The sequence below is a fragment of the Aotus nancymaae genome, unplaced genomic scaffold (assembly GCF_030222135.1).
Source record: "Aotus nancymaae isolate 86718 unplaced genomic scaffold, 86718_ANA_hifiasm-v0.15.2.pri h1tg000028l, whole genome shotgun sequence".
Taxonomy (NCBI): Eukaryota; Metazoa; Chordata; class Mammalia; order Primates; family Aotidae; genus Aotus; species Aotus nancymaae.
Window position 1 is genome coordinate 37,497,137 of NW_026988441.1, and position 25,034 is coordinate 37,522,170.

The window sequence follows — 25,034 nt, forward strand, 5'->3', positions numbered from 1 at the left end:
CCATCTGGTACTGGTCTTGGTGCCTTGAAGGTGATCAACAAATGTTAATTGATGAAATACACCATAACCTGTATCCTCAGGAGAGGAACTGTACCTCTGGATTCAGATTCCTCAATTGTGGAACACCCGATCTTCATCTTATCCCTTTTAGCTCCCAAACTCAAAGTCACATTCTCTTCACTGCATTCTTTGTCAATAACTTTGCTCTCGATGTCTGAAAAGAGAACGGGGGAGTTCATATGAGGTCACTCAGAAAGTCGGTCCTGAATTTGGTTTCTGTACAAAAAAGGTACACGTCCACTGTGGCAAGCAAAGGAAAGAAGAGAAAGTTCAATTCGTCATCAGAAAGATCTTGAGTCCCATGATGAATGACCATCGCACTAAACAAATGAGAAACCCAGCTGCAGCGTGAGCAGCGAGCTCTCACATCCTAGACGGTGCATCAGGGAAAGATGGAGTCGGAATCAACAGTGATAGTAGGCAACAGTCGTGATCTTCTCTCTACTCCAAACTTACATGTTTTCTAAAACCAAAAGAAATAGTAGAGGATTGGGGCAAGCCTAGCACAATCAACGAGAGCTCAGGTTCTGCCGTCAGGTGGTGGTAACCAGGAGGTCCAGCTCTGCCACACACTAGCTGCCTAAATTTGACCATTGACTCAACATCTCTGGGCCTTTTATTTCTCATCTGTATCCTGGCAAGCATTGCATAACCTATCCTATTGGCTCTTCATGAAAATAAGATGGATAATAGAACCAGCAGTATCTTTGTGAAATATAAGCCAGAGAATACCGTACCTGTTCCCAAATTTTCCAATGCCCTTTTTATCTTACTTCAGATAAAATCTTGGCTGGGTACAGTGGTTCAGGCCTGTAATCCTAATACTTTGGGAAGCCAAGCAGGGGGATTGCTTGAGCTCAGGAGTTCAAGATCACTATGGGCAACATAGCAAGACCTCATTTCTACCAAAAATTTTAAAAACTAGGCAAGCATGGTGGTGCACATCTATCGTATCAGCTACTCAGGAGGCTGAGGCAGGAGGATTGCTTGAGCCTGAGAGTGCAAAGCTGCAGTGAGCTATGTTCATACCACTGCACTCCAGCCTGGATGACAGAGTGAAACCCTGTCTCTAACAGAAGGAAAAAAAAGGAAAAAAGTAACCTCAAGTCCCTACATTTATCTACATTTCCGTCTCCCTTCCTTTCTCCTATTGTTCTCATCATCCTCAATGCCACGTCAGCCACACTGGCCACCTCATTGTTCCTTGAATTCTCCAGGTGTTCCTGCACTTGCTCTTTCTCCAGATATTTACATGGCTCTCCTCCCTGACATCCCTGCCCCAATGAGACTTACCCTAATCGCACTATATAAAATAGCAACTCTCTCGCTAATCCCGACCCTCTCTAACCTCCCTAGCCTGCTGTATTTTTCTCAACAGCACTACCTCTATTTGGTATACCAGATGTCTGTTTATTATCTGACTCAACTTACTAAAGTATGAGATTCATGAGGCTAATTTTGTTCACTACTGATGGGAGTCCACCAAACACTCTATTTCCACCTCTTGGGCTTCTGGGCATTCATTAGGTTGGAACTTACTAGGTTTATGTGAATGATACTGGAACAACTACCAGGAGTGGGGTGCTAATGTGAAAGATCTACAGCACCCACTGTTCCCAAGTACTCATCTGCCAAGTACGTATGCCTCAGGAAAGGATCAGTCTTGCAGCAGTAACAAACAACCTTAAGTCTTAGTGGATTAAAAAATAACAAGTGTTTATATCTCATTAATACTTTGTGTCTATTGTAAATTGACTTGAGGCCGTGTTCTATGTTATCTTTATTCTGGGACCCAGGCAGATGGAGCAGCTGTAATCTGAAGCACTGCTAATCATATGGGCAGAGGGAAAGAAAGTTCTGGAAAGTCTCATACTGGCAACTACTCTATTTCACAATTTATTGGCCTGAACTAGTCCCCAAATCCCACCTAACTGTACAGTAGCCAGGAAGTACAATTCTACCATGGGATCGGCATGGCAAACAGGAAGTACTTGAACACAATGACTGTCATACCTTAGCTCCGCACATAGCAAGCGATCAGCAAGTATTTGTAGAATAAATTAATGATATGGCCTTAGCACAGTGCCTGGCCTTTGCTAAGTGCTCAGTGAATAGAAAATGTTGTTAATATGATTAGACTTGCTTTGCTGTGAGTTCAAGGTATTTTTTGAAATTTCTACCTTTTTTAAAATTGTACTTTAGGTTCTGGGATACATATGCAGATCATGCAGGATTGTTGCATAGGTACATACGTGGCAAGATGGTTTGCTGCCTCCATCCCCTGTCACCTATATCTGGCATTTCTCACCATGTTATCCTTCCCCAACCTCCCCACCTGCCGCTGTCCCGAGTTCAAGGTTTTCAAACAGTTGAGGAAAGAATGGGTGGGAAAACCCACGGAAAATCCCATTGCCAAAGTCAACTCTCAGAATCATCACCGAGGTGTAACCTTGTAACAAAGGGTATCTTCTACCTAAGTATTCCGTCTGGACAGTCTGAGTGGCATTCTCTGAGGGTCTCAAAAAAGCTGCCAGCGTTGTGCTTTCCACACTCTCCAGGAAGACTGTGGCCAGGGAGGATATCTCTTTCTCGGTGAAGTTGGTCCATGAGGACATTCGTTCAAGCACAGGAACAAAGCTCTCAGCCATACTCTGCAAGGAAAGACGTGTTTGCTCAGTCTCTCTCTCTCTCTCATGAATGAAATAACAGCGGTCCTTTTTGTCATTAGGCTGGGGGTCAGCCCAAAGGAGAATTAAAAGGGGTATCTACTCGGGCTCCTTTTCCTGATTCAAGAAGCTCCAATAGAAATAAAACTTGAGGCCAGGTGCGGTGGCTCACGCCTGTAATCCCAGCACTTTGGGAGGCCTAGGTGGGCGAATCACAAGGTCAGGAGTTCGAGACCAGCCTGGCCAAAAGAGTGAAACCCCATCTCTACTAAAAATACTAAAAATATTAGCCAGGCATGGTGGCAGGTGCCTGTAATCCCAGCTACTTGGGAGGCTGAGGCAGGAGAATCATTTGAACCCGGGAGGAGGAGGTTGCAGTGAGCCAAGAACATGCCACTGCACTCCAGCCTGGGCAACAGAGCAAGGCTCCGTCTCAAAATAAATAAATAAATAAACACGGGGTAAGCGGGACATTTGAGAGATATTTGTCTGAGAGAAACAGGATGCTCTGAGCTCTGTAATCCCTGAAAGGCATGGGTGTGGGATCCCCTCCCCACTGACATAGCAGAAATATCTCAACTAGAACCAACTCCAGGAAACACAGTACTCAATTCTATGGCAGATGAAATCTCTTCAAATCCTGCCCCTCTGATATGTTAAATCTATTCTTCTTAGCTGGGAAAGTTATTTTATATGCTTAGGAAAGTTGAAAAGTTTCAGGCAAACTACAAATCCTTAGCAGGATTTGTGTTAAATTTACAAGGTTTTGACATATTTAGCATAATCTAGAAACATCTGTTATGTGAAGAGTTGGGACTGGGCATGGTGGCTCATGCCTGTAATCCCAGCACTTTAGGAAGCCAAGGAGGGTGAATCATCTGAGATCAGGAGTTCAAGACCAGCCTGGCCAACATGGTGAAACCCTGTCTCTACTAAAAATACAAAATACTAGCCAGTCGTGGTGGCAGGCACCTGTAATCACAGCTACTTGGGAAGCTGAGGCAGGAGAAATGCTTGAACCCAGGAGGGTTGCAGTGAGCTGAGATCATGCCATTGCACTCCAGCCTGGGAAACAGAGCAAGACAGTCTCAAAAAAAAGGGATGTTAGAAGGAACAATTTGACACATTAGAGAAGCTAACCAATAAACCACATGGTTTTATTGCAGAAAGCAGTTTGACTTGTTATTTTAATGTGGACAATTTAAGAGAACGTGGCCGTTTACAAACTGTATTGAATGTCTAAAAAAAAATCTGAATCATTTTGATTAATTAGATTTATGAGTCACTCAGGACCCAAGTGACTTTGCCTGTTAGATTTGTAAATCTTCTTCACCAGGTACTTCAAATTTGGGTGGAGTGGGGAGGGGGAATTGGAATATTTATAAACATAGTGTAAAACATTAGAGGAAATTGAACTAAGTTTTAAAATAGGGTTAGCCATTTATCAAAATTTAATCCGAAAACCCTAGGAATGAATGTATGCTTTATGAATAAATATATTCATTTAAATTAATAAAATTACAAGCAAAAGTGTAGTTCTTATTTTCATACCAAAATAACCAGATTTATGAAGAAAATGACTGTATGAATGAGTTCAACTTAAAGCTTAAAAAAAATTAGGTTTTGGCCAGGCGCCGTGGCTCACGGCTGTAATCCCAGCACTTTGGAAGGCAGAGGCGGGAAGATCACCTGAGGTTGGGAGTTCAAGACCAGCCTGACCAACATGGAGAAACCCCATCTCTACTAAAAATAAAAAATTAGCCAGGCATGGTGGCTCATGCCTGTAATCCCAGCTACTCAGGAGACTGAGGCAGGAGAATCACTTGAACCCGGGAGTCAGAGGTTGCAGTGAGCTGAGATCACACTATTGCACTCCAGCCTGGGTGACAGAGCAAGACTCCGACTCAAAAAAAAAAAAATCTACAACTGTAGTAACCTAGCAACTCCTAGATATTTATGCTGGAGGAAGTAAAATTTATGCTCACACACACAGAAAACTCCATATGGATGTTTGTTTATAACAGCTCTGTTGGACGGGTCTGTAATCCTAGCACTTTGGGAGGCCGACGCGGGCAGATCACCTGAGGTAGAAAGTTCGAGACCAGCCTGACCAATATGGAGAAACCCCATCTCTACTAAAAACACAAAACTTAGCCAGGCATGGTGGTATATGCCTGTAATCCCAGCTACCCAGGAAGCTGAGGCAGGAGTATCACTTGAACCTGAGAGGCAGAGTCTGCAGTGAGCCGAAATGTACTCCAGCCTGGGCAACAAGAGCGAAACTCTGCTACAAAAAAAAAAAAAAATTAAAAAACATCAGCTCTATTGAAAATCTCTAAAATACTGGAAACAACCCAAATGTCATTCAAAGATGAATGCATAAACAAATGGTGATACAGTCATAAAATGGAATATTACTGGGTAATGAAAAAGGAATGAAGCACTGACTCATGCTACGACGTGGATGAACCCGGAGGACATCATGCTCAGTGGCAGAACTCGGACACAAAAGGACAAATCCTGTATGACCTCACTCCTAGAAGGTTCCCAGAGTCATCAGATTCTCAGAGACACAAAGTAGGATGGTGGGAGCCAGGGCCTGGGGAGGGGGATGGGAAGTGAGTGTTTCAGGGCAACAGAGTTTTTTGGGGAAAGATGAGAAAGTTCTCAAGATGGATGGTGGTGATGGTTATATACCAACGAGAATGTCCTGAATCTCATTAACAATAAAAAGAAAGAAGGAGGAGGAGGAGGAAGAAATGGTACTCTATATATACGCACTATCCAGGCATCACAAATGCATTATGCTGAGTGAAAGAATGCCAGTCTCAAGAGAACACATACTATGTGATTTCACTTACGTAACATTCTTCAAAAGACAAAACTCCAGTGACAGAGACTAGGTCAGGGATGTGCAGAAGTTAGTGGTGGAGGGAGTATCTGACTATAAGGGAGAAGCCAAAGGGAATTTCTGGAGATCATCAAACTGTTTTGCATCCTCATTATAGTGGTAGTTCCACAATCTATTCAGGTGAGAAAACTCATCAAACTATACAAGGAAAAGGGTAATTTTACTGTATGCTAATTTTTCAAATCTTACAGCTCTAAAAAATTAAATATTAATTCACAATCCATTAATTATAAAGAGATCTTTTTTTTTTTTTTTTTTTTTTGAGACGGAGTCTCACTCTGTCACCCAGGCTGGAGTACAGTGGTGCTATCTTAGCTCACCGCAACCTCCACCTCCCAGGTTCAAGCAATTCTCCTGCCTCAGCCTCCCGAGTAGATGGTACTATGGGAGCCTGCCACCATGCCTGGTTAATTTTCATATTTTTAGTAGAGACAGGGTTTTATCATGTTGGTTAGACTGGTCTCGAACTCCTGACCTCAAGTGATCTACCCACCTCAACCTTCCAAAGTGCTGGGATTACCTGTGTGAGCCACCACACCTGGCCATAAAGATGTCTTTCTGCACCCAGAGTGTGCCCCGGATATTTGAAACTCAAAACACAATTTAAAAGACTCAATCATTACCTTCATGGAAACTACAGCTGTTTTATTTTCACACGCATTGTCCAGAATGTCGAACATATCATTTATTAGTGCACAAAACGAGTCCTGTGCCCCAGAAAAAAAAGGAGAGGGGCATTTGTGAGCATGGATTGATCTATTCCGCTAAGCATGTAATCTACAAATTAGCCCATAAAGCCCCATCCTATGAGGTGGTCCTGAATTCCTGAGTCTCTAGAATTCTCATGGAAATAAAAATTCACTGTTTGATCAGAATTAGAATCACATCACCGTTGCCTTCCATGAATAATAAAAAGCAAACAGAAACAAACAGCAAAACTACTTAGTGATATTAAAAGAAAAGGAAATATATGAACTAACAGTGGTCCATATGGAATATTATTCAGCCATGAAAAGGAATGGAGTTCTCTGATATGTACTACAGCATGAATGAATCTTGAAAATATCACGCTAAGTGAAAGAAGCCAGATATAAAGGAGCAAATATTGCATGATTCCATTTCTAGGAAATGCCAAGAATAGACAAATCCTTGGAGACAGAAAGCTGATCAGTGTTTACCATGGGCTAGTGGTGGAAGAGAATGGGGAGTGACTGCTTAATGATAAAAATATTCTAGAACTAGGCTGAGCATGGTGGCTCACGCCTGTAATCCCAGCACTTTGGGAGGCTGAGGCAGGTGGATCACCTGAGGTCAGGAGTTCAAGACCAGCCTGGCCAACATGGCGAAACCCCGTCTCTACCAAAAACACAAAAATTAGCCAGGTGTGGTGGTGGGCGCCTGTAGTCCCAGATACTCGGGAGACTGAGGTAGGAAGAATTTCTTGAACCCAGGAGGCAGAGGTTGCAGTAAGCCAAGATTACACCATTGCACTCCAGCCTGGGTGACAGAGCAAGACTCCGTCTCAAAAAAAAAAAAAAAAAAAAAAAATTCTAGAACTAGATTGAGGTTATGATTGCATAGCATTGTGAATGGACCAAATGCCACTGAATTGTACACTTTAAAAATAGTTAAAGTGGTGAGTTTTATGTTATGTGTACCTCACCACAATTTAAAAAGAAAAACGGTGGTCCAAGGCATGTGGGAAATCCCAAAGCTATAATTTAGAAGCTCATACTTAGAATAGTGACATCAATTTCTAAAGAGACCATGGAGTCTTTACTCATTCAATGACTTCCTTAGACAGTCAGGATGTCCAAATTCCTTTTTGTGTGACTGGCTGTGTAACACCCTGCACCACCGTCACTCAGTTGCAGCACCAACACCTTCACTGGTGGTAAAGTCAATATATTCTCTTGTTCTTTTATTAAGAGAATCCTGAAGTTTTAGACAGGCATACATCCTCTCTTCCCAGCTTCCTTTGCAGCTAAGTGTGACCATGTGACTAATTTCTACCCAATCAGGTGCAAGCAGAAGTGGTACTGGGTCATACACTTAAAGAGAAGGATTGTGCTTTTCACTTCCTCCTCTCCCCTTCTCACAAGCTGGAATGCAGATGTGAGGGCAGGAGCTGGAGCAGCCATTTTGAACCACAAAGTGGGAGTCTTGTGTTGATGCTGGCAGAACGTAATGGAGCCATTGTACATACACTGCATAGCTTACGTTCAGACGGTTACAGAGGAGAAAAATAAACTGGCTGTCTGGTGTTGGCCACTATTACTTTGGCCTTTGTTAGAACTGCAAAAACAACATTCTACCTAAATGGCTTCTAGGAAAACCTCAAAAACTAGGAACATTAAAAAATACTTGCATATTCAGGTTGCACTGTGGTTCCCTCTTGGCATTGCTGGACCTGCTCATTATTGGGTATTATATCTTCCTTACATTTGAACGGCACCCCTAGGAAGAAAACAACAGCAACCAAACCAAACTTCAACCTCAGCAAAAGATGATGAAAATTCAAGTCTGGTTCCATCTCCTCCCCTCCCCCACTTAAAATCCATCTATTGCCATAATGCACAAGGGGGAAAACGAACGAACCACGACGACACACTATAACACAAAGGACATGTTGACTACAACATAATTTTCTAATTTGTAATTACATGTTAACTACAACATGCAATTTTCTAATTTGCTCTATTTCATTCAATATCATACCTCTTAGAGGCAATCATGAATATGACTATAGATGTATGTCTTTTATATGTATGACTGTATGACGTCTCACTCAATAGTATGCCCCTGCACAGCTCACATTCAAAGAGGCATGAAATTGAGTGAAACAAATTAGAGAAGTCACACATATAAAAGACATACCTCTATAGTCATAGGTAGTATGATACCATTTTTACAAAGCTTCAAAACAAGCACTACTAGGCAGATATTGTTTAGGGGTACACACCAGGGAAAAATATTCTCTTAACTACGGAAATAATAAACACCAAATTCTAAGTGTTTCTCTGAGGAGGATACAAGGAGACAGAGTGGAGAAGGAATGTAGAGGAGAACCAATGGCACTGATGATGTTATCTTGATTATATTGGGAAGTACATCAGATCTATTCATTTGCTTGTTATACTTCATTGCTTCCAATAAGTTACACATATTTTTCATGTATTAAATAATCCATAACTTAATGGTTTTAAACCTTTCATGGTTCCCCATTGTTCCTGAGGGGGAAAAGGACTCTGAAATTCTTTTTTTTAAAGACAGGGTCTCACTCTGTCACCAGGCTGAAGTGCAGTGGCATGATCATAGCTCACTGCAGCCTCGATCCCTTAGGCTAAAGCAATCCTCCCACCTCAGCCTCCTGAGTAGCTAGGAATACAAGCATATGCTACTATACCCGGCTAATTTTTTATCATGATTTTTTTGTAGAGACAGGATCTTGCAATGTTGCCTAGGCTGGTCTTGAATTCCTGGCCTCAAGTGATCCTCTCATCTTAGCCTCCAAAAGTGCTGTTTATGGCTATGTCACTGCATCCAGCCCTTCCAAAATTCCTCACAAGGCACCAAGACCCAGCAGAATCTGACCCCTGTCTGCTTCATCAGATATATCAAATGCCACTTCTCCTTGTCCTCATTTGGTGTGAGCCTCAGGACCTTTGCATCTGCTATAACCCAGAACAGCATGATCTCCATTCTTCCTCTAGAGAAGTCCTACTCCTCCTTCAAGTTTCTGCTTAAATGTTGTTTGCTTGGAGCATAATCAATATCCTATTAGTCACTCCAAAGCACACTGTGATTTTTTGTTTGTTTGTTTCATTCATAGTTACGATTAAATAATTGTGTGTGTGCGCTTTCTGGCTCCTTGGCTAGACTATAAGCTACACAAGGACAAGAATCATGCTCATTATACCTAGGACCGAATCTTCAGCACCTACTGCAGGGGTCTGTTAAACGAACTAATTAATTAATAGGTGCTCAGAAATCATTTGAAAGAGCAAATTAACAAAAGAGTAAATGAATGGAGAAAAAAAAGAAACAGAATATGTGGATGAGGTAACAGTAAGAGGAAGATCCAGAGGTTGAGTAGAGTGAGAATTTTCCAACCAAAGCCAGACACAGATTCCATTGCCAAGATATACAAAGACATGATTACTTTGGCAGCTGAAGTTGCCATCTTTCTGGGAGCCTTCTGGATTGGGATGAAAGCCTGCAATGCAGCTACAGTTGTAGGAGCCCAGGGCATTGGTGCAGACAGAATTTGGACCACATGTTGATGGATCTTGGAGGCACTCATCAATATCTGCAAAGAACTGGAGAATATCAAGAAACCCAGAAGAGCAAAGAGAAACGTCTCTTCTGGACTGTCCAGCAAACCCTCTGCTCACCTCTACATTCCACTTCTTGGTCTGTGAAATTCAGCTGTCCATTGCTTGGTGCAAAGCCAGGGTGGCAGTTGCAAAAGTAGCTCCCAGGAGTGTTGGTGCATGTTGAATTGATGGGGCACATTTCAATGCATTCATCAATATCTGTGGGGTACAGAACGGGTGTGGAGCCAGGGTGGCCAAATGATCCAACAAAATCATGCTTCTTCCCTTTCCAAAATAAGGAGTCATGTTTCACTAGAAAATGGCATCCCAGCCGGGGACTACATTTCCCAGAACCCTCTCCATCTAGGTGAGGTCATGTGACTACTTTTCATTCATGGACTATGAGAGCCATGATATATGTCACTTCAGGGCCAAGGTTGTCAAGAAGTGGGTGTAACTTCTCTCTCTCTCTCTCTTTCTTTCTTCCTTCCTTTTTTCTTTCTCTCTTTCTTTTTCTCTTTCTTTCTTTTTTCCTTCCTTCCTTTCCTTCTTTCCTCTTTCTCTCTTTTCTTTCTTTCTTTCCCCCTTTCCCCCTTCCCCCTTTCCACCTTTCCCCCTTTCTCTCTTTCTTTCTTTGACAGTCTTGCTCTGTTGCCCAGGCTGCAGTGCAGTGGCACAGTCTTGGCTCACTGCAACCTCCACCTCCTGGGTTCAAGCGATTCTACTGCCTCAGCCTCCTGAGTAGCTGGGATTACAGGTGTGCACCACCACGCCTGGCTAATTTTTGTGTTTTTAGTAGAGACGGGATTTCACCAAATTGGTCAGGCTGGTCTCAAACTCTTGGCCTTGTGATCTGCCCACCTCAGCTTCCGAAAGTGCTGGGATCACAAGTATGAGCCACTGCGCCTGGCCCTCTTCTCCCCCTATCACCTCAACTAGCTAAAACCAGGAACTCCAAGGTTCTAAAGAATGGAAGAACCAAAAGATGGAGAGAGACTGAATTCCTTTATCGCCATGTCAAGAAAAGCTGCCCACTGGCCAGGTATATCCATATTGAATTGTTATGAAAGTGATAAATTTCTATTATGGTAAGCTAGTAATAAGGTACGAAGCAGGACTCAACTCCAGAGGAGGGACTCGGACACTGGACCAAACTGAGGATTAGCTAAAACAAGTACAGGGTGGAAGCAGCTTTCCGTAAGACACACCCCACCAGTGTGCCACGGCAGTCTACCATTGCCCTGGCAACATTGGGGAGTGACTGCCCCTTTCTACGGCAATGACCTGATGACCCAAAAGTTACTACCCCTTCCCTAGAAATGTCTACATAAACCACCCGTTAATCTGCATACTATTAAAAGTAGGTATAAGTATGATTGCAAAACTACCCTGAGCTCTGCTCTCTGCCTCTGAGGTAGTCCTGCTCTGTGGGAGCAGTCACAGAGCTGTAACACTGCCAGAGCTGTAACACTGCCTCTTCAATAAAGCTGTTTTCTTCTACCTCTGGCTTGCCCTTAAAATCTTTCCTGGGCAAAGCCAAGAACCCTTGTGGGCTAAATCTCACTTTGGGGCTTGCCTGTCCTGAATCAATAATACTCAACTGGGGTGATTTGTCCTTCTAGGAAACAGGGTACAATATCTAAAGACATTTTTGGTTGACATAGCATGGGGTGGAAAGAGTGTTACTGGAATCTAGTGGGTGAAAGCCAAAGATGCTACCAGACATTCTGCATGGCACAGAACAACTCCTCACAACAAAAAATTATACAGCCCAATATGTCAATGGTGCTGAGGGTGAGAAATCCACACTCAACTAATATAGGATGATGCTAGGCTACTATGCCAATATGGGGCTAGCTCTTCCTCTGAGAGTTTCTGACCACAAAGGATATATGGAGTAGAATGTTATGAGAAAAAAATAATTAGGAAAGAGGTGAAGACAAAAGCTCTTCTATTCCTATGTCAACTCACAAAACATGAGGAATAAACAACCTTCTGAAGTGACTCATGTCAGTCTAAGGTACAGGGAATTGGGCACTACTATGGAGGATTGGGATGAAAAGTCTTTGTGCTATGAATGTTGGTTAATTTGAAGGCCTCGAAGGACAAAAGAATGATCCGTGATTGGAAGGTAAGGGGAAATAGTTTTTCTGCTGGTATCATGGAAAATGTTACTAACCAAGCAGTGAGCTTCTTTTAGTGGCAGTGAGCGCCCCACTTCCAGAAATATTTCAGCATGAACTAGGTGAGCACTTTTCACAGATTACATGGCTGAGACTTATACTTTGCATATGGAGTTGGGTTAGGTGCATGGTTTTCAAAATATTTTGGCCCAAGAAGCCTTTCTTCAGGTGAGGTAAAACGTGAATAGGTAAGACAATTAAAAGAGGGTATAATTTGCCAGAAAAGAAGATGGGCATACATGGCCTTGCCTGCCTAGCTTTTCTCTTGGCCTTGATGGGGATCTTGAATGGGTTCCTATGCCCCTGGAGCTGTGTTAATTTATTTGTAAGATCCCTTTCAACTTTACTTCTCTACTATTCTGCTTCTAACAATATCATAAGCTAGCAAATATCAGCAAATAATAAGAAATATGACATTTTAATAAAAAGAAGCATGCATTTTCCCTGGAGGGGTCGAAGAATATAAAATGCACTCTGTAGTATGATAGGTACTCCAACAATGACCTCCATCAATTCTGATTTCTCTGTGCACATAGTGCTCCCTTGGTGAGATGGGGAGTTTATTCTCCTTCCTTGGGATCTCTGCTGGCCCTATGACTATGACCAATACCATGTGGTAGAAGTCATGGAACTTCCCAAGCCCAGACCATAAAAGGAATGGCCATTTCTGTTTTCTTCCTCTTGAAACTGTGTTTCTTGGAAACCAACTGCCATGCTATAAGAAAGCCCAAGCAGCCATGAGGAAATCTTAGGGTCCCAGCTGAGGTCCCAACCAAAGACCAGCACCAACTACCAGCCATGTGTAAGCAAGACCATTTTGGATATACAATATACCAGCTTTCCTAGTGCCCCGTCTGACCTACGTGAAACAAAATAATCATGTGTTCAACATATAGAATCATGAAAAAGAACAAATGGTCATTGTTATAAGTTAGTATGTTTCAGAGTAGTTTGATATTTGTTGAGAAATCCTCAGTGTAAGGCCGGTCACCTCGCCGGGAGCTCAGACACACCCCCACTCCCTTTCCGGGAGCTCGGACACACACCCATCCCTTGCTCGGACATACCCCCTCCCTCTCCGGGAGCTTGGACACACCACAGCCCCCTCGCCGGGAGCTTGGAAAAGAAGCCAACCAGGACCTACCCGATAGCATTTTGTCCCATCTGGGCCCCACTCCCTGCCCAGCATTTTGTCCTGTCTGGGCCCCACTCCCCTTGGGCTCAACCAATTAAACGTCTCCACTCCCTATAAAACCCCACATCTGAGAGGAGTCCACGCAACTTCTCCGGCCCCTCCTGCCAGACCACAAAATCTCACCCGGGAGCTGAATAAATTCGCATTAAATCTTCCTGTGCTAGCCTCAGTTTCTTCTTTTTAAACTTGGCAAGAACCTAAGAACCCTTACACTCAGCATGGTTGGGAGAATTACCTATACATCCAAAAGCCTCTGGATCATTAAGGGTCTGAGAATCAGGCAAAAAATATCTGGGCAGGCAGGAGCAATTGTATTCTCCTGGGATGTTGGTGCAGACAGAATTGGGACCACAAAGATTTGAGTTCCTGGAACATTCATCCACATCTAAGCAGAAAACCAGTCTAAGTCAAAAGAATGAAGGAGACTGAGGCTACAAGAGCTCACGGCCTCACTGCTGACTGGAAGCGATGTATTTCCCTGACTATGCTCTCACCTTCATAAACACATTTTCATCACTCAAAGAACAACCATTTAGAGGCATATCCATGGTGCATGAAAATTTTCTAATAAGGTTTCCCACTGCTCAGGATAAAATCCAAAATCCTTATTAGATATACAAGGCCCTGACAACCTAGTTCCAACTAAGCTGACCTACCTCTACCTCATCTCTTGCTTTGAATTCCTTTGTGATTTATGATCCAGATACATAGTTTACCTCTCTCTTTTCACCTGGGCTGGAAGATGGACAGAGTGGGGTGATCCATTCCCAACTATGGGGATTGGAGAGGCAACAAGACAAAGCCCGCCCAAGATCAGCTGACTGCAGACACAAGAACAAGACCAGTTGAGACCAAAAGATCTGGCTAGCACAGACCACTTAAATTGTCACCTTCAATTGTCAAGACCACTTAAATTGTCAAGAGCTAAATAAATGGTGGTTGTTTCTAGACACTAACTTTTAGGGTGATTTTTTACCCAGTGATAGCTAACCGCTACAAACAGAGTAGCAAACGCAGAGATGACTTCAAACATCTCTTCAAGTAAGCCAGGTGACTCAGTGGAGTCACCATCCCTGTAAATGAATGTGGAGAATAAATGTGCTTGACACAGGAAGACGGAGCCCTTGTTTCTTGGTGAGAACATTCTGGCTGCAGTGTACAGGATGGATTGGAGGAAATAAGACTAGAAAAGGTAAGGCTAGAGAGGAGGCTTTTGCAGTGATGATGAAGCCTGACCCAAGGAAGGAAAAGAGCAGAGGAATTCAACACATATTTATTTATGTATTTATTTTTGAGATCAGGTCTTGCTCTGTCATCCAGGCTGGATGCAAGCACAGTGCACTGCAGCCTCGACCTCCTGGTGTCGAGCAATCCTCCCACCTCAGCTTCTTCAGTAGGTGGGACCACAGGCACATGCCACCACACCCAAATAATTTTCTAATTTCTTTTTTTTGTAAAGACAGAGTCTCAGTAGGTTGCCTAGGCTGGTCTCAAACTCTTGGTCTTAAGCACTTCTCCTGTCCCAGCCTCCCAAAGTGCTGGGATTACAGGCGTCAGCTGCCACACCCAGTCTCAAAACATATTTAGTAGGTAGATTCCCCAAGGTGTGATGACTGCTTTAATATGGAGGGAGAGAAAAGCTTAAAGATAACTTTCAAGCCTTAATTCAAATTACTTTTAGGGGAAAGTTCTGAGGTCTGGACTTTACATCTCCCCAGAATAGGGGTTTTCCATCTCAGCACTATTGTCATTTAGGGCCAGATTATTCTTGGTTGTAGGGGATGTTCCCTACATTATAGGATGTTTAGCAGCATCTCTGATCACTTCCCATTAGATGCCTGTAGCACACACAGCACCGCTCTCCACCATCACCAGCTGTGACAATCAAAAATATCTCCAGATGTTGCCTATGCTCCCTGGGGGAAATATCAAAATATCAGTCTGAAGACAAGTGCACCCCATTATATTCTGACACCACTGTTTGACTTATAGTAGGACCTCAACAGGAGTTCAAATCCCAGCTCTTCCATTTAATATTTGCATATAGACCACAGATCCTATAAAGCAATTACACAATTGAGATTACAAAGCAACTAGCTAGCAACACTGTGACAGGAACTAAGCCTTCACATGTCAATAATAACCTTGAACAGAAATGGCCTACATGCTCCACTTAAAAGATAGAGATTGTTAAACTGGATTAAAACAAAAAAGGGACCCAACCATGTGCTGCCTACAAGAGACCTACTTAACATGTAAAGACACCCCCAGGCTCAAAGTAAAGGGATAGAAAAAGATATAGACAACTATATATGTTTACCTCTGTGAGCCCCAATTTCTCATCACTAACATGAGAAAATCCCTTCCTCATATGGTCTTCCAGTGAGATGACCCTTAATTAATTAAGTAGGCAAATAATAAAGAGATGGTCATTTATACCTTCACAGCTGGAGTTTCTAGAGATGAATCCAACTTGACAGCTGCAAAGGTAGCTTCCCATTAAGTTGACACAGTCAGAATGCTCAGGGCAGATCCCGTTGGTGAGGCACTCATTGATGTCTGAGAAGCAGTGGAAGAGGGTGAGTAGATAAGAAATTGGGTGCCTAAGTTCAGAAATACATGAACTCAAGCCAGGTGCGGTGGCTCACGCCTGTAATCTCAGCACTTTGGGAGGCTGAGGAGGGTGGATTATGAGGTCAGGGGTTTGAAAGCAGCCTGACCAACACGGTGAAACCCTGTCTCTACTTAAAAATACAAAAATTAGCTGGGTGTGGTGGCATGCACCTGTAATCCTAGCTACTTGGGAGGCTGAGGCAGGAGAATTACTTGACCTGGGAGGCGGAGTTTGCAGTAAGCTGAGAGCACACCATTACACTCCAGCCTGGGTGACAGAGTGAGACTCCATCTCAAAAAAAAAAAAGAAAAAAGAAAAGAAAAAAAAAGAAATATATGAACTCACCTTACTGATAGATACCCACCCAAGACCCATCTCTGGGAGCCTGAGAGCATTACCAGTACAGGAGAAATTGCCTGGCTTTCCTGAGATCCAGCCATTTCCAGTGGGAGAAGAGAAACCATGTAAACAGCTGCAGTTGTATCTCCCCGACAGGTTTTTGCAGACTGAGTTAGGACCACAGGGCTGGGGGCTTTGAGAACATTCATCAATATCTGGATAGAGAGTTGGAGTTACAATTTGCTTATCCTAGATAGAAAACTGTATTTTGCAAAAAAAAAAAGTTAAAACAATATCTCCCATCCCATATGCTCTTCGTTCATTGTGACTTTGGCACTTCATCCATTAAGCAATGGAATGTGTGTCCCCCTCTTGAACCTGAGCATGCTTGTGACTATGGTGGAAGTGACACTAGGTCATAAAAATATTATGTACTTCTACCTCGTTCTCTTAGGATGCTTATCCTTGGAATCCAGCCACCACATTGTGAGGAAACTCAAGCATTCATGAAATTTTACAGTGACCAGGAATTATTTACATGGTCAGAGAGAGGGAGGGTGGGGAGAGAAGAAAAGAAAAGAAGAGGGGAGGGGAGGAGAGGGGAGGGGGAAGGGGAAGGGAGAGAGGGAAGGGAAGGGAATGGATGGGAGAGAGGGAAGGGAAGGGAATGGAAGGGAGAGAGGGAAGGGAAAGGAAGAGAAGGGAAGGGAAGTGAAGGGAAACAAAGGGAAGAGGAGAGAAAGGGAAGGGAAGAGAAGGGAAGGGAAAGGAAAGGAGAGAGGGAGGGAGAAAGGGATGGAGGAAGGAAGGAAGGAAGGAAGGACGGAAACCAATCAACCATGCTGGGCTGAGGGGAAGTACCTACATTCAATACCCAGCCAGCTTTTACTTGATTTTCCCACCAAATGCTGGAGGGTTTGAGGGGGCATGAACTCACCTTTGCATTCCACTCCTGGACCCTTGAAGTGTCTTTGTCCATTGCTGGACAGGAAGCCACGTTTGCAAGTACAGTAGTAACTGTCCATGTTGCTGGTGCAGGTGGCATAAGCTGGGCACATGGTAGTCTCTCTACATTTATTTGCATCTAGGCAGTGCATAACAAAAAGTTTAGACAAGATTAGAGCATTAGAGTGAGGCTGCAAGGGAACCCAGCATACAAGGGTGGAGGTTGGCATACAATGGGCTAGATTGTGTTCCCCCCAAAAGATATGTTGAAGTCCTAAACCCTGGTACTTGTGAATTTAATTTATTTGGAAGCTGTGTCTTTGTAGATGTAATTAAGATACAAGTTAAGATGAATCAGTGCTGGAGTAGGGTGGGCCACAGCTGTCCTTATAAGAATAGAAGAGACACAGGCATGCACAGGGACAATGCCATCCAACAATGGAAACCGGGATCAGAGTGATGTGTCTAGAAGCCGAGGAACACCAAGGATTGCCAGCAATAACAAAATCCTTTTTTTAAAAAAGGCATGGAACAGATTCTGCCCAATAGCCCTTGGAGAAAAACTGGCCCTGCCAATACTTTGATTTCACACTTCTGGATGCCAGAACTTCAAGAGAATAAATTTCTGTTGTTTTAAGCAGCCCTAGGAAACTGATACAGCAGCCAATCATATTTAATCATGTGCCTTGAAGACCCTAGACCCTTGCTACTCAGAGTAGTGTCTATCGGTCAGCCACTTGAGCATTGCTTGGGAGTTAGATGGAAATGCAAAATCCACTGAATCTGAATCTGCATTTGAACAAGATCCCAGGTGATGTGTGTGCACAGGGAAGTTTGAGAAGCACTGCTCTGGATCCTTGCTACCCAAAGTGTGGTCCACAGACCAGTATCATCTGTCTCCCTTTGGATTCCAATAACATCTTGGAAAATCAGATGCTGATTCAGTAGGTCTGGGGAAGGGAGCCTGGGATTTTGTATTTCTAACAAATCCCTGGAGGATGCCCATTCTGTTGGTCCATGGATCATACCACGAACATCCAAGCACTAGACAGAAAAGTGAGAGAGTCAAAAGTGCAAGTTTTGGGACAAGGCAGACTTGAGTTCAAGTTCCAGCAGCAAACCTCAAAGCCAAGAATGGTAGCTGCTCCTCCAGACCCATTCCACCCTCCTCCTTGTAATAATATAACCATCCAGTTGAGGACTGCATTCCCAGCTTCTCTTGCAGCTAGATGTGGCCACGGGATGAAAATCTGGCCAAGGAGAATGAATAGAAGTGATGCATGTATCATCTGGTCATGCCCTTGAAAAGAAAGAGCATACTCTACACTTCCTCTCTCTTTTCGCCTGGGCTGGAAGATGGACAGAGGAGGGTGATCCATTCCCAACCATTGGGATGAGGTTCACACCTAAGGTTGGAGAGACAACAAGACAAAAGGCACTTGGGAGATGGGATGACCTCCTAGGCAGGGTTGTCCCACCACCCTGTTCCATCTTCAAGGTGGAGATTTATTAGACAGAGAAAAATAAACATCTAAATTGTTTCATTCATAGTTATTTTATTTGTATGGGAACAATCATGACTCTATCCTAGCCAATCCAGTCCTGGGACCTCTCTGTATCTCAGTTTACCACCACATCCAGTAAGCCTCCAAGCCCTGTTGATCCCCTGTCCCAAATGTCATTTGACAATTGCCCATTTCACTCCACCACCTTGGCTATGCCTGACCCAGATCTTCCTCTGAATTCAACATTTCTACATACTCCATCGTCCTCCACAATCGTCTACTCCACAGCATGGTCATCTCTGAATCCACCTTTGATCTCCCACCTCCACCCCTTGCCTATAATGCTCCTGTTCTCCTTAGAAATAAAACTCAAATTACTCAGCATGAGCTGCAAAATCCCCAGTGACCAAACGCAACCGCATCATTCAGCCTCATCATGCCAGTTTCTCTTTGTTCTCCGTTTCTAGCCCTCTTACTACAGGACTTTTGCACATCCTGTTCCCTCTGCCTCAGCTTTGCCCGGCCAGCTTTCACTCATTCTTCAGGTCTTGCTTTAACATCACTTCATCCAAGAAGGCTTCCCTGACTCCTCTATAGCTCCTGAGCTCCTCTTTTATGGAATTTATCAAAATGGTGACTGCTTGATTGTTTCAGTGATTCCCTCCTTCATGGCCACCTTCACCACCACACTGTGAGCTTTAGAAGGACAAGATCGCAGGTGGGGGCAGGCTCCCAGGTGCTAGGAAAGAGGCTCACTTGATGCTATCATTCTTGTGGCAGGCAGAATAACAGACCCTTCCAAGATGACTACGTTCTAATCCTGAAACCTGTGAATATGTTATGCTCCATGGCAAAAGGGGAATGAAGGTTGCAGGTGGAATTAAGTTTGCTGATCAGCTGATCTCAAGATGGGGAGATTATCCTGGATCATCCTGGGGCAACCAATGTAACCCCAAGAGTCTCTTTAAGTGAAAGTTGAAGCCAAGAAAGGCATTGTCAGAGAGATGTGATGTGAGGAAGATCCGACCAGCCATCGCTGGCTTTGAAGATGGGGAAAGGGGACATGAGCCAAGGAATGTGGTTGGCCTTGGATACAGGAAAAGGGAAGAAAACAGGTTCTCTCGGCTGGGAGTGGTGGCTCATGCCTGTAATCCCAACACTCTGGGAGGCTGAGGCGGGCACATCACGAGGTCAGGAGTTCGACACCAGCCTGACTAACATGATGAAAACCCGTCTCTACTAAAAATACAAAAAAATTAGCCAGGCGTGGTGGTGGGCGCCTGTAGTCCCAGCTGCTCAGGAGGCTGAGGCAGGAGAATCGCTTGAACTGGGAGGTGGAGGTTGCAGTGAACCAAGATCACACCACTGCACTCCAGCCTGGGTGACAGAGTAAGACTCCATCTCAAGAAAAAAAAAGAAAGAAAGAAAGAGAAAATAGGTTTTTTTATATAGCATCCAGAAGGAACACAGCCCTGCCAAAGCCTCTATTTTAGCCCAGTGGGACCCATTTCAGACATCTGACCTCCAGAATGATAGATAAGCTTTTGTTGTTTTATGCCACCAAGTTTGTGGCAATTTGTTACAGTAGCCATAGAAAATGAACACAATTCCCTATACCCATATGTGAAAAGAACATGACTCAGAGTGATTGAGTAACTTACCCAAAGACACACAGCTAGAGAGCAGCAGAGCCAGACCTTCCAAAATCCAAAGTACATTCAAGAGGTGGAATCTATCTAAGTGTCCATCAGTGGATGAATGGTTAAGGAAGATGTGGTATATGTACTCAATGGAATATCATTCAACCATAAGAAATAATGAAATCCTATCATTTGCAGAAACATGGATGGAACTGGAGGACATTACATTAAGTGAAATAAGCCAGGCACAGAAAAACAGATATTGCATGTTCTCATTCCTATGTGGGAGCTAAAATAACAATAATGATGGTCTAATGGAGGTAGAGAGCAGAATGATAATTACCAGAGGCTGGGAAGGGTAATGGGGAAGGGAAGTAAAGAGGGATTGGTTAGTGAGTACAAAAACACAGTTAGGGCCAGGCATGGTGGTTCAAGTCTGTAATCCCAGAACTTTGGGAGGCCAATGCAGGTGGATCACCTGAGGAGTTCAAGACCAGCCTGACCAACATGGAGAAACTCCTGTCTCTGCTGAAAATACAAAATTAACCAGGCGTGGTGTCACCTGCCTGTAATCTCAACTGCTTGGGAGTGTGAGGCAGGAGAATCGCTTGAACCCGGGAGGCGTAGGTTGTGGTGAGCCAAGATCATGCCAATGGCACTCCAGCCTGGGCAACAAGAGCGAAACTCTGTCTCAAGAAGAAACAGAAACAAAAACACAGTTAGATGGAAGGAATAACATCTGGCGCTCAGTAGCACAATAGCACAACCACATGTGAGTCAGGACATATTTGTCTTTCTGTGCCTGGCTTATTTTACTTAACATAATGACCTCCAGTTTCATCCATGTTGCTGCAAATTATAGAATTTCATCCTTTTTATGGCCAAATAGCATCCCACTGTGTATGTAGACCACGCTGTGTTCATCCTTTCATCTGTCAATGGACACTTAAGTTGATCCCTTGTCTTTATTATTATTATTATTTTTTGAGACGGAGTCTTGTTCTGTCACCCAGGCTGGAGAACAGTGGTGTGATCTTGGCTCACTGCAACCTCCGCCCCCTGGGTTCAAGCGATTCTCCTGCCTTAGCCTCCCAAGTGGTTGGGATTACAGGCGCACACCACCACACCAGGCTAATTTTTGTATTTTTAGTAGAGACGGGGTTTCACCATGTTGGCCAGGCTGGTCTCAAACTCCTGACCTCAGGTGATCCGCCCACCTCGGCCTCCCAAAGTGCTGGGATTACAGGCGTGAGCTACTGTGCCTGGCCTGATTCCACATCTTGACTATTGTGAATAATGGACTTGGGCTTTGTGTCAAAGAAAGATGGGAGTCCTGGGAGGATCTAGAGCAGAGTAGGGACACAGAGTAAGGTTTTAACATAAGCCTTCTGGCCACTGGTTGGAAGATGAACTATAGAAGATCAGAAGGAAATTGATCGAGGAGGGGGTGACTGCACTTGTCCAGGTAAACGATGTCAGTAGATACAACCCAGAGGGGAGCATGGAGGGAACGCAAAGTGGGATTTTTTTTAAGCAACACTAACAAAATTTGCCAATGGACTGGATGTGAGGAGTGAAAAGAGAGGAACCAACCATAACACCAACACCAACTGGCAGTATGAAGTATGAAGAAATGAAAAAGTGTCATAAAAACAGGAGGAATGGCTGGGTGCGGTGGCTCACACCTGTAATCCATCACTTTGGGAGGCCAAGCCGGGTGGATAAACTGAGGTCAGGAGTTCGAGACCAGTCTGGCCAACATGGTGAAACCCCATCTCTACTAAAAAATACACAAATTAGCCGGGTGTGATGGTGCACAGCTGTAATCCCAGCTACTCAGGAGACTGCGCCGGGAGAATCGCTGAAACCCAGGAGGCGGAGGTTGCAGTGAGCTGACATCAAGCCACTGCATTCCAGCCTGGGTGACAGAGTGAGACTCCATCTCAAAAAAAAAATATATATATATAAATTAGCTGGTCATGGTGGTGTGCACCTGTAATCTCAGCTACTGGAGAGGCTGAGGCAGAAGAAGTGCTGAAATCCAGAGGTGGAGGTTGCAATGAGCAGAGATCAAGTCTAGCGTGGGTGACAGAGTGAGATTTCATCTCAATAAATAAATAAATAAATAAGGAATAGATTATCGTGATTGTGACATTATTCACCCTGTTTTTGTCATATGCTCAGTTTTGAGATCCAAGTTCTTTGCTCCTATAATGCGCCCTGTTTATTTCCCTTCCCTGCATGAGGCCTCTGATGGTATCTCTCTTCTCATTTCCAGCTTTCTCTTTCATCTGCAGAGGCAACATTTGTCTGCAGATTTCCAGCATTTTATCACTTGTGGTCCCTTAACGCTGTGAGCTTCCCATCATCCTCTTCCTCTAGCCCACTCCCTCACAACTCAAACCCACCCAAGCCCAGAATAACAGCCCAGACTTGTGGGATAAGAACAGAGCGAGACTCCTCAAAAAAAAAAAAAAACAGCCCAGGAAGTGGGTACCACCCTCCGCCCATGGTACATATGAGGAAACCGAGGCTCAGAGAAGCTGTTGGGTCATTTGGACAGAAAACAGGAGAGTTGGGGCCCAGGTCCAGGGCCATAGCCCCGAAAATGTGGTCTCCTCACAGCTTTGATCACCATGCTCTCTGGGCCTTGGTTTTCTCATCTGTAAAGTAGGTTTAATTGCAGAATCCAACCGGGAAGCCTGTGAGGCATCACAGCAGGGGAACTCCCACTGATAAAACATCAGATCTCATGAGACTTGCTCACTACCATGGGAACAGTAGAGGGAAACCACCCCCCATGATTCAGTTATCCCCGCCTCGGCCCCGCCCTTGACACCTAGGGATTTTTACAATTCAAGGTGAGATCTGGGTGGGGACACAGCCAAACCGTATCAACAACTAAGAACTGACAATGTCTTTCTTCCTTTATCCAGCAAGAGCTTATGTGGAAGATGAGAGTATTTAACAAAACATAAAATCACTTATGTTTTTTCTTTTCTTCTTTGAGACGGAGTTTTCTCTCTTGTTGCCCAGGCTGGAGTGCAATGGTGCGATCTCAGTTCAATGCCACTCCACCTTCTGGGTTCAAGTGATTCTCCTGCCTCAGTCTCCCAAGTAGCTGGGATTACAGGCCTGCACCCCAACACCTGGCTAATTTTTGTGTTATTAGTAGAGACAGGATTTCACCATGTTGGCCAGGCTGGTCTTGAACTCCTGACCTCAGGTGATCCGCCTGCCTCAGCCTCCCAAAGTGCTGGGATTACAGGAGTGAGCCACCACACCCGGCTGTCACTTATGTTTCTTCACACTGAGTTGTAGTTTGAGTAAATTCCATCCCTACTCTTAATACACTACCATTGATAAAGCTCATGCTCATACCAGGTGGTTTCCAAAGCTACCTTTTTGAATTTAAGTTACAGAACATCCCTATTGTTACCTGTATTTCACAGCTTGGGAGACTGAAGTTCAGAGAGGTTATGTGATTTGCCTGAGATCACACAGCAATTCTAAGCACAAAGGAAAGAGCCTGGAGTGAGAATCAGGAGGCCTGCAAGTTAACCCTTGCTCTGCCACTAACTAGCTCCCAGCAAGCATCCAGATGAGGCTTAATTTCCCAGGATTTTTCCTGGGGAGAAAGCATTCTCCACCGTGTCAGGCATCTGCATTCTCTCTGGCCAGCTTACTTTTTATTGTTGGTTTCAGTGTGGGTCCTGTGTGCATTTCCCAGATGTGCATAACACAACACCCTGTGAAGAGAAAAAAGAAAAACACCGTGAACCACCAAAAAAACAAAACCCTTTTGGGCTCAACCTGCAAAATTGCTTCTGGCTTGGCCTCACAGAAACAGGTTTGAAGAGGCTAGATGACAAACTCAGTCAAGGAACAAACATACACTATTTTGCATAAGCATATCAGTGACCATTCCCGATTTTTGGCACTTCGTTTTTTTTTTTCATTTTGTCTGTCTTCATTTTCTTCTTCTTCTTCTTCTTTTTTTTTTTTTTTTTTGATTAAATAGTTCCAGGCTAGGCACTGTGGTGCACACCTGTAACTCCAGCACTTCAAGAGGTCAAGGTGGGTAGACTGCTTGAGCCCAGGAGTTCAATACCAGCGTGGGCAATATGGCGAAACCCCATCTCTACAAAAAATGCAAAAATGAGTTGGGCACGGTGGCACATGCCTGTAGCCCCAGCTACTCAGGAGGCTGAGTTGGGAGGATCACTTGAGATCAGCAGTTTTAGACCAGCCTGGGCAACACAGTAAGACTTCGTAAAAAAAATTTTTTTTTTAATTAGCCAGGTGGTAGTGACACCTTGTAGTCCCAGCTACTCAGGAGGCTGAGGTGGGAGGACTGCTTGAGCCCAGGAGTTTGAGACTGCAGTGAGCCGAGATCGAGATCGAGATCATGCCAATGCACTCCAACCTAGGTGACCCTGTCTCTAAAAAAAACAGTTCTGCCTAGGTGTGGTGGCTCACAGTTGTAATCCCAGCACTTTGGGAGGCCAAGGCGGGCAGATCACAAGGTCAGGATTTCAAGACCAGCCTGGCCAACATGGTAAAACCCCATCTCTACTAAAAAGATACAAAAATTAGCTGGGCGTGGTGGCACACTCCTATAGTCCCAGCTACTCAGGAGGCTGAGGCAGGAGAATCACTT

The 25,034-nt window shown here is 44.1% G+C and overlaps 1 protein-coding gene across 4 annotated transcripts in view; it reads right to left on the bottom strand.

Moving 5' to 3' along the window:
* Positions 1-25,034, bottom strand: part of ADGRE1 (adhesion G protein-coupled receptor E1) — a 47,677-nt gene that overhangs the window by 19,421 nt on the left and 3,222 nt on the right. For 2 of the 4 annotated variants that reach the window (XR_010344372.1, XM_064382005.1), the window contains exons 2-11: positions 24,061-24,123; positions 17,222-17,368; positions 16,344-16,499; positions 15,771-15,890; positions 10,032-10,172; positions 9,800-9,946; positions 8,006-8,094; positions 6,261-6,344; positions 2,534-2,711; positions 95-214 (exon numbers count right to left, since the gene is read on the bottom strand). Coding sequence is in view for 3 of the 4 variants with exons in the window: in XM_064382005.1 (XP_064238075.1) it covers positions 95-214; positions 2,534-2,711; positions 6,261-6,344; positions 8,006-8,094; positions 9,800-9,946; positions 10,032-10,172; positions 15,771-15,890; positions 16,344-16,499; positions 17,222-17,368; positions 24,061-24,123 (1,245 nt within the window). In the remaining variant the exon portion in view is untranslated. The other 2 variants (XM_064382007.1, XM_064382008.1) reach the window with 2 other exon arrangements.